This window comes from Chenopodium album, chromosome 1 (genome assembly GCF_948465745.1).
Source record: "Chenopodium album chromosome 1, dcCheAlbu1.1, whole genome shotgun sequence".
In the NCBI taxonomy this organism is placed as follows: Eukaryota; Viridiplantae; Streptophyta; class Magnoliopsida; order Caryophyllales; family Amaranthaceae; genus Chenopodium; species Chenopodium album.
The window spans coordinates 67273166-67283598 of NC_137834.1; the positions used below are offsets into that span (position 1 = coordinate 67273166).

A 10433-nucleotide genomic window follows, 5' to 3' on the forward strand; every position below is an offset into this window, starting at 1 on the left:
GGTATTTATGTTGTTTTATTTACCATTTTGTCATTTGATAAACAAATTTTGTTTATCAAATTGATTAAATGGGGCTTCCTCATTTCTTTTTATCAAAATTCCCTCCAATTGCAACAATATTTGTGCAAATACTTTTTCATATAAATTTTGTTTTCCAATGTACATTTATTACTTTCTCTTTTTACTATTTTACATACCCAATTTAAATTTATCTTTTCAATGTAACTTTACTACTTTTATTTAAGTTTCTTAATTCCCATGATTTTGCCTATAAGAAACTATCATTTGGGGACGAAGGGAGTATATACAATGGTAAAATTAAAAATAAATTAATATTATACAAGTATATACATCATTGATCAAGAAAATTCTATTAGGACTCCAACCCGGATGTATAAATCACAATATGTGATCGAAAAAGAGGATATAAATAATATCAAAAGTATAAATGTTGCAATATTTGTAAAACAAGAGAATCGAAATTGTAAAACTTGTTTGGAAACGACCTGATGAACAAGAGAGTGTTAATATAATTAACAGATCAAGGGAGAAGTATTAATGTATTTTAAGGATTTGTGGACGAAGTATTCAGCTAGAATTTTTAGCATCATATCGCGCTTAAATATCATACATTGTTCTTTCAATCGCCTTATATATATGGGCAGTAGTCATACACTCATACACTAAAAATAATTGTTTGTAATATTTGCTAAAATAAAGATTGGTTGTGATTGACAAGGTGTTTGTACTTTTGAATTTTGACATATAAGTTTGTGGCTTTAATCCAAGTGGAGCTTACAAAGTGAATGTGTGTGATGTTAGTCCCCTACCACAAATTATCTCATCGTTTTTTTCTTCATGATGATAAACACAAAAAGTTCACTAGATGTAATATGTATACACTTTGATTGTAACACTTATATTAGTAGGATAGTAAAATGTCTCGTCCCACCCCATTGACATCTCTAGTCAACATACAACTTTGATAATAAAAATTACTCTTAATCTTTAATTTTCTATATACTCCGTACAATATACTCTAATCTTTCAGGATAAGTAGATTAATTAGTGGATTGGGTTTCATTATTACTACCTCAAGCACGAACTAGAATAGAGTTTGAGTGGGATTAAATGAACCATATCCATGAGAATGAGTAGTGGATGGGAAGTGATTGAATATTATTTGGTTGTTGTTGTTGTCACCCAATTTCTCTTAATCTTTGATCGGAGGATGATAATAAATTAATAACCCAAAATAAAAGCCGATGATTTATAGCAAGAAATTCATACTCCCTTTTCCTCAAAAAAAAAAAATAAATAAAAATAAAAAAAAAACTCCCTCCATCCTATAATTTGGTGTCTACATTCCTTTTTAGGTGTCCCAAAACGTTGTGCCTATTTGTTTCAAAAAAAAAAAAATGTTGTGCCTATTTCTAAAAATAGCATATAATTATTACTTACTTTTTATTTTTCTGATACAAAATACTCTATATGCATATACCCAAAAAATCATTAATCACTATTCAAAAAAAAAAAAACATTAATCACTTTTTCTTTTTTCATACAATATTCTCTACTTTTTATTATTCGCATACAATATTCTCTATTTTTTTTAATAGAATATTCTCCTACTTCCATTATTCTCCTTAATTATCGTATTTTTTAAAAAAAAATAGAAACGATATTATGGAACGAATGGAGTATCATATATCTATGCGCCACTGTAGCACCTATTTATCCTTTGATGGGAATTTATTGGGCGTACTAAATCCTTCTCATGGATGATAAAGAGAGGTAGTCTATTCATTATCATAGCATGCATGCTAGTAACAAGTCTAATTAACCTAAGTTTCAGTGTGGTCCAATTAGGTAACATTTCCTTGTATCACCAAAACAATTGAGTATCAAAACAATTGTATTGAGTAATCTAATCCAAATTCGATACTAACAATTTATTTATCACCTTTCTAAGATTTTTATTTTTTTTTCTTTTAAGTGAATCTGAATTGAAATTAGTTGAACTAAATTGTAAAATAAGTCTAAAAAAACAGGGTGTAACTAACAGTGAACTAGAAACAACCTAATTGGTTAATGAACTATCCAAACCAATGTACATGATATGATTAGTTACCTAAGAGATTGAATGAAACTACCCTCCACGTACAATAAGGTAAATGCAGTAAAATTTCATTAAAATAATAGTAGTCATACATTCATTGATTCATAGAATAACTGCACTGACAAAAATAATATAGACTGAGAATTCTAGACCATAATCTCTGAAAAATTCCAGTATCTCACATACATTTGTAAGCAAAATAGATGAAGTGAAGAAGAAAAAGGAGACAGACAACCTAGGAAAAGTCACTGCTAATGCTAAACAAACGGCTGCTTCTTTTTCCCTAGGAGCTAACACTAACAGGCATATTCTTGTCATTTCACCCACAAACAGATATGACGTACCATGTATTATTAAAAACTATATCATATATTATAATCATATTTATAATTATAATAATTATAATATTATCATTGTTAAGCATGCTTTTAATTGCCGCCCTAATAAGCTAACCAAGGTAGAACACGTTGTTATTTGTTTATCAATTATTTGGTATTTTGTGCAGTCAAGCACGTCTCTTTTTGCATGTGGTTATCAGGAAGCACAAGAAAATGTGACACCAAAAATGGAGGAATCATTTTGGAGTTATTATTTTATTTATTTATGTGTACTCTTAGTCATAGTCTCATTTCATATGAATGATATGATATGATTTGATTATAACACTCCACTTATACTATATTATAGCAACAAAATTTGACAAACTTTTGTATAATTGTAAGGATTAAGTTCAACTTGGGCTCCAATTATATTGATTGTGTTGTTGAACCTCTTGAATCTATAATTGATTAATGTATGTCATGTATGTATTGGGATGGAGTAGTCAAATGATCTCATCTTTTCTACAAGTGGCAAACGATGTACAAGTATTTGTTTACTCGCTCCTGATCCTTTCCATTTATGTTACACTCTCTGTTTTTGTTTCCTCGATGGATGTAATCTTTTGATTGAGATGAGTCGGTTTGTGATAGATGTTGCCATGAACAAATTCATATATGAGTGAAACTGTTTTTTCACATTGAAAGAGTGTAAGAAGTAAAAGGTGAGTATTGAGATGTGTATCTCACGTTGAGAAGAGATGTTGCATTCACTTTATAAGGTTAAAGGCTACTCGCTTCATTAACATAGGGTTTTAAAATAGAACCTCTTTAAACTTATGAAGTTGGCAATTGTGATGGGTGTGGATCATGGGTCAATATTATGGACAGCTTAATTACAAAGAAAGTGTTGAGTCCATGAACAAACCCGCATGTGAGTGAAACAATTGTCTCACTTAAGATAGTGTAAAAAATAAAAATAAGTATCGGGATATACCGTACCCCACATTATAGAAGAGAAGAAGTTATGTCTGCGTTGAATAATCTCAATTTTACCTCATTCACTGAAAATAATCACAACTTTTGATTTTTTTTTTTTTTTTAAATAATAACCCTAACTCAGTAACCGGTGAATTTAGTATTAGTCCCAAGTGACTAGTAACCTTATATAAAGGTTTTTTTAAAAATTGTTTAACGTACACATGTCACCACGTGAATGGTCAAAAAAAATTTAATATAAAATTAAAACAAACTAAAAAAATAATTTTTCTAACTTAATATTATTTTATTTTACCAATCACGTGTTGACACGTTTCCGATAACTTATTATAACAAGTTAAATGACCGATTGGGACCGCTAGAAGCAAATTCATGTTAAAATTTGGATTTTTAAAAATAATCAAATGTCGAGATCAATTTCTTTAGTTGATACATTTCTATTATCACGCTTGTCAACGCATGTTTTTAACGCTTAATAACTTCAATTATCAACATTGTAAAATTATAAAAAGTAGATAAAGACGATTCAAACAAAATTACACACATATATACATGATTATATTTTATCGAAGCGAGTCAAAGTGTAGTGCGTGAATAATGTAAAAGTCAAACGGTGTTAACTAAAAAACGGAGGAAGTAGTTGATATTTGATACTTAATTGATAGTTACTCTATTGTGTAAGTTGATCAAAAGTAGAATAAATTCAATTTAACTATTAATTTGAGCAAACTTGTTATAAGGTGGTAAATTTGACCAACTTAAAGGTAGAAGAGTCAAATCCCCCTATTTACCACAAATATCTCTCACAAAAAATAAATAAATAAATAAAAAAATAAAAAATAAATAATAATAATAATAATAATAATAATAATAATAATAATAATAATAAACACGTATTGCTAGTTTTATTCAAAAATAGCTCTTTCAGAGAATTCAGACTCAAATCCTTCATCTTAACCAAATAATAATAAATCGAGGTTCATTTCAATCTTTTGCTTCAAACCTCTCCTATCCAAATACCCCCTTAAATTAAAGGGAGTATTGGACTACTCATTTTATGCTCTCCTTATATGAAACGAATCTAATAAGACACTTATTGAAATATTTTTTTTAATATACAATTTCTTATATATACATAGTGCTCAGTTAAATTTTGATAAGATCATATGAAACAATAATAATAATAATAATAATAATAATAATAATAATAATAATAATAATCTCTCATATAAAGTATTAAAGTAACTTATATCAAGTGAAGAGAATAATTCTTAAACTGATTGTACCCCTAAAAAAAAGTCGCACATAGAAGAAGGTAGAGTGATTATAAATTTATAAGTGGAGTAACAAGTGTTCAAAAGTAAGTGTTAGATTATGGAAATAATCTATTGTAATTATATTGCATATATTTAGTGTATATCTTTCCTAGTTTCGCATAGCTTAACCTAGAAGCCTAATCTTGTATATATACTAATCTTTGATGAATGAGAAGGGTACGGTAAATATTCACATATTCTCTCATGGTATCACGAGTCTAGGTTTTCTTTCCTAAAAACCCTAATTCTCTTCCGCACTATTTTCTTCTCCTTTTTCTTCCATGGCTGATCAAAAGATCCACCCTGCTACCCTCGTCAATAACATCAAGTCCTGTATTCCTATTACCCTTGATTACGCAGGTAAGCAGTACAATACATGGTCAACCTTATTCCAACTTCATTGCCGTGCGAATTTGGTTATCGATCATATTCTTCCCCCTCCAGTGGATTCTACGGCCAAGCCAACCGAGCCCACAGCCGCTGAAAAAGCTTTCACCCAACGTCTCGATGACTTAGTTCGACAATGGATTTATGGGACAATCTCTATTGATCTTATGAATTCGATAATCGACCCGGATGACACAGCGTTGGATGCGTGGACAAGGTTGAAGGATTTCTTTCTCAACAACAAGGCTGCTAGGGCGTTACAACTTGATGCCGAATTTACTAATACTCGGCTTGAGCAATTTGATGGTGTCAAGGCGTATTGCTCGCATCTTAAATCCCTTGCTGATAGTCTGAAAAATGTAGGGGATAAAGTCTCTGATAATCGTATGGCTCTACAACTTTTGAAAGGCTTATCAGAAGATTACAGGCCCTTTCGAACCTCTGTTCGTCATATGAACCCTCTGCCTACTTTTGACTCTCTCCGTTCTATGCTCGAGCTTGAGGAGCATAGCAATGCTACCGACCCTGCTATTGACACTCATGAAGAAGCGCATCTGTCTCACGCACCTTCTACGGGTCAGCAGGGCATTGGAGATAACTCACAAAATTCCTCTTCTTCTTCTCGTGGGCAATCTCGTTCCGGTGGCCGGAGAAACAAAGGGAAGGGCAGTAAAGGGAAAGGGGGTGGCGCAACCGCCGCCGCTAACCGGAGCAACCAGCAGCAGCCGCCGCAACAGCAGCGCTGGCCAAGTCAGCCCCAGCAGCAGGGTACGGCTCAGCAGCAGGCTCCTTGGTTTTATCCTCCACCTTGGGCCTATTGGAATCAAGGGCCTTGGGGTGCTCCACCATGCCCCTACCCGACTCAGGGACCAGCCCAGAATCCGCAGTGGTCTGCAAGGCCTAATCAGCCCGGTGTTCTCGGCCCTCGTCCCCAACAGGCTTACTATGTGACCAACCCTCCTCCTTCTCCGGGGTATGCACCTACCAACATTGAGCAAGCAATGCACACTTTGTCTATTCCCGATCCGAATTACTACATGGACACGGGGGCTACATCTCACATGACAAATGCTCAAGGTAATTTATCTCCATACTTTAATTTGCGTCCGCATGTGAATAATGCAATTATTGTTGGTGATGGTAGCAAAATTCCGATTACAGGTTATGGTCACGAATCTCTTAACCAACACACACTCCAACTCAAAAATGTCTTACATGTCCCTAAATTGATCAAAAATCTAATTTCTGTTAGAAAATTCACTACTGATAATCGAGTTTCTATAGAGTTTGATCCTTTTGGGTTTTCTGTGAAGGACTTGCAGACGGGGAGCAAAATAGTGAGATGTAATAGCAATGGCGATCTTTATCCCTTCTTCACGGATCGTCAAGTTTTTTCCTCTTCCACTCCGTCAGCTTTTGCAGTTGTGTCTCCTAGTGTGTGGCATTCCCGTTTAGGTCATCCGGGAAATGCAATTCTTAGTTCTTTGCGTAGTAGTAATTTTGTTCAATGTAATAGGGCTAAACTTGATGTATGTCATTCTTGTCCTTTGGGAAAATTAATAAAATTGCCTTTTTACGACTCTACATCTCATACTACTATGCCTTTCGATATCATTCACAGTGATTTATGGACATCTCCAGTTTCTAGTTCTCAAGGTCATAAATATTATGTTCTATTTCTTGATGATTTTACAAATTTTTTGTGGACATTCCCTATCTCTACCAAGTCTCAAGTCCATAACTTATTTCTCCGAATTAGAACATACATAAAGACTCAATTTGAACGAGAGGTAAAATCTTTCCAATGTGACAATGGCCGTGAGTTTCATAACGATCCTTTCACAACATTTGGTCATCAACATGGGATGGTTTTCCGATTTAGTTGTCCATACTCTTCACCTCAAAATGGTAAAGCCGAAAGAAAAATTCAAACGATCAATAACATTGTTCGTACCATTATGTGTCATGCCTCGATCCCCCCCTCTTTTTGGCATCATGCCCTTGACATGGCCACATATCTTCACAATATCTTGCCTACAAAGCTACTTGATTACAATTCTCCGACTCAAATTCTATATCATAAACTTCCCGATTATTCTCACCTTCGAGTATTTGGTTGCTTGTGCTTTCCTCTTTTTTCCTCATCTACTATCCATAAGCTTCAAGCCCGCTCCACTCCTTGTGTTTTTCTTGGGTATCCATCCAATCATCGGGGTTACAAGTGTTACGATATGTCGAGTGGGAAAATTATCATTGCTAGGCATGTATGGTTCGATGAGTCTAGTTTTCCTTTCTCTAAGGTTCACACTCCTCAATCGCACACATATGATTTTCTAGGTGATTATTCTAGTCCTCTAAGCAATCCGTTGTTGCGGCACTCTTTGTTGGACTCCGATCACACACCTCCTTCTACAAGGCAGCCCACTCCGCAACCAGGGTGCGGCACAGCAACCCAGGCCGCGGGTGAGCTGCGGACTCCCCTGTCCGTACCACCTTCACCTCCTCCCAGCTCCATTTCTCGCAGCTCTCCTCTTCCAAGCCCCCTGCCAGCAGGTGGCTCTCCTCCCAGCACCCAGCAGCGTGGCCCCGTGCCACTACCTGCTATCCCCGCCGGGTTACCAGCGGGTGCTGGTGCTAGGGGAGCCGTTGCTGCCATGCCCACTGCCCAGCACGATGGTTTTCCATCGCACACTGGTGCAAGTGAGGCCGAGCAAGGGGTGCTTCCTATTCCACCCGACTTTTCTTCTTCATCTTTCTCTCACTCTAATCCAACTCCAACTCACTCCATGTCTACTCGAAGTAAGCATGGAATCGTCAAGCCTAATCCCAAATACCAAAATCAAACACATCATACTACTACCTCCATATCACCCATTCCAAAGAACCCGGTTAATGCTATTCGTGACCATAATTGGAAAATTGCTATGCAGGAGGAGTATGATGCTCTTATTGCCAATGGAACTTGGAAATTGGTTCCGCGACCACCGAATGTGAATATAATTCGGTCATTGTGGATTTTTCGGCATAAGACTAAATCTGATGGGTCTTTTGAGAGACATAAGGCTAGACTTGTTGGTGATGGAAAAACTCAAAGGGAAGGGATTGATTGTGATGAGACCTTCAGCCCGGTTGTTAAACCGGCTACTATTCGGGTTGTTCTTAGCATCGCTCTAGCAAAGTCTTGGCAAATTCATCAATTAGATGTGAAAAATGCTTTCTTACATGGTCATTTGAATGAAACAGTTTACATGTATCAACCTATGGGATTCAAGGATCCAGATAAACCTGATCATGTCTGTTTATTGGAGAAGTCGCTTTATGGTCTGAAACAAGCACCCCGTGCGTGGTATAAACGTTTTGCAGATTTTGTGGCTACTATTGGTTTTGCAAACAGCAAATCTGATACCTCATTGTTCATCTATCGCCATGGTAATGATACTGCTTATCTCCTTCTATATGTTGATGATATTGTGCTTACGGCTTCTTCGGAGTCTCTCCGGCGTCATATTATTTCTCGACTCAGCTCTGAATTTGCAATGAAGGATTTGGGTCCTCTGAGTTATTTTTTGGGTATTGGTGTTACTAGAGGTAAAAATGGTTTATTTTTATCTCAAAAGAAGTATGCGCAGGAAATTTTGGAAAAAGCAGGAATGGCAAATTGCAAGCCTTCGCCGACTCCTGTTGACACCAAAGGCAAATTGAGCACTCAAGAGGGTGCTCCGTATGACGATCCTACTTCTTATAGGCGCCTCTGTGGTGCCCTGCAGTACTTGACTTTTACTCGGCCGGATATTTCTTATGCAGTTCAGCAGGTTTGCTTATTTATGCACTCACCCCGTGTTGAGCACATGGATGTGTTGAAACGCATTCTGCGATACATTAGAGGTACGACAGATTTTGGTTTACACTTGCATAAATCTTCGGTTTCCTCTCTTCTATCATACACGGATGCAGATTGGGGCGGGTGCCCGGACACTCGTCGTTCTACATCAGGGTATTGTGTGTACCTCGGTGATAATCTGATTTCTTGGTCTTCGAAACGACAACCCACTTTGTCTAAGTCCAGTTGCGAAGCAGAGTACAGAGGGGTTGCAAATGTGGTTTCTGAATCTTGCTGGATTCGAAATTTGTTGCTTGAGCTATTTCTACCTATTTCGAAAGCAACACTGGTTTATTGTGACAATGTGAGTGCGATATATCTTTCTAGTAATCCGGTTCAACATCAGCGCACTAAACACATTGAGATGGACATTCATTTTGTTCGTGAGAAGGTACAACGCGGCGAAGTACGTGTCCTACATGTTCCATCCCGATACCAGATTGCAGACATTTTCACAAAGGGTCTGCCAAAGGTTTTATTTGATGATTTTCGGGACAGTCTCAGCGTTCGTAGTCCTACCGTTTCGACTGCGGGGGTGTGTTAGATTATGGAAATAATCTATTGTAATTATATTGCATATATTTAGTGTATATCTTTCCTAGTTTCGCATAGCTTAACCTAGAAGCCTAATCTTGTATATATACTAATCTTTGATGAATGAGAAGGGTACGGTAAATATTCACATATTCTCTCAGTAAGCAAGTGTGCAAATGGGACTTTTTAAATATGAAGATTGTAAGGGGATGAAAGTGTAACAATTCAAAAATAAAGAAAAAGACACAGTTGTCTAAAACAGAAAGGAATGGATGTACAATGGTGGAAAACAAAAGAGTGTTAAGTTATTAATGATAAAAGTCTAATTATTACTACGAAGTAGATAATTCAAGTATTTAGTAGCAAATACATACAATTCGTCAAAGTAGTAACAAAGTTCAATAGTTACAACCCACAAACAAATGTCAAACAATATTTAAGCTAATTTTACAAAGTGAAGATTTGGAGGAATTTTAGTAACAACGACTTGACTTAACAACATGATTATATTCTCAATCACTCTATTAACCTAAGCAAGATGCTAAAATATGCTAAAAAAAAAAGATGCTAAAATAAAGAACATTTCCAATTCAATGAAATAATTTGTTTGATAAACATCTTATTGAGGTAAAATTAATGAGAGTACACACACTTACTAAAAAGTGATTATTCCATTTATAGAACAAAAGAAAAACCCAAAAAGAATACAAATTTAATTTTAGAAGGAATTAAGAACAAGGCAATAGCACGTGACACAAACTTGTACAAAGTATACTTTTCCAACCTTGTTCTATAGAATTTTCTCCTTTCTCTCTCTCTGTCTTTATAAATGGTTGTATATATGTAGCATTCAGTGCTATCACTGCTTTAACTGAGCTCAA

At 35.6% G+C, this 10433-nt stretch overlaps 1 protein-coding gene across 2 annotated transcripts; it reads left to right on the forward strand.

Annotated features, from left to right (window-relative positions):
- Nucleotides 1-4953: 4953 nt before the first annotated feature.
- On the forward strand, nucleotides 4954-6722 carry LOC145597971 (uncharacterized). Of its 2 annotated transcripts, none has more exons than XM_081654286.1 (2): nucleotides 4954-6215; nucleotides 6452-6722. In XM_081654286.1, the coding sequence occupies exons 1-2, from the start codon at nucleotides 5033-5035 to the stop codon at nucleotides 6484-6486; spliced, it is 1218 nt and encodes a 405-aa protein (XP_081510412.1). In that variant the 5' UTR covers nucleotides 4954-5032; the 3' UTR covers nucleotides 6487-6722. The 2 variants fall into 2 exon arrangements, with proteins under 2 accessions (XP_081510412.1, XP_081510483.1); XM_081654357.1 differs by having other exon boundaries at nucleotides 6461-6722.
- The last annotated feature ends 3711 nt before the right edge of the window (nucleotides 6723-10433 follow it).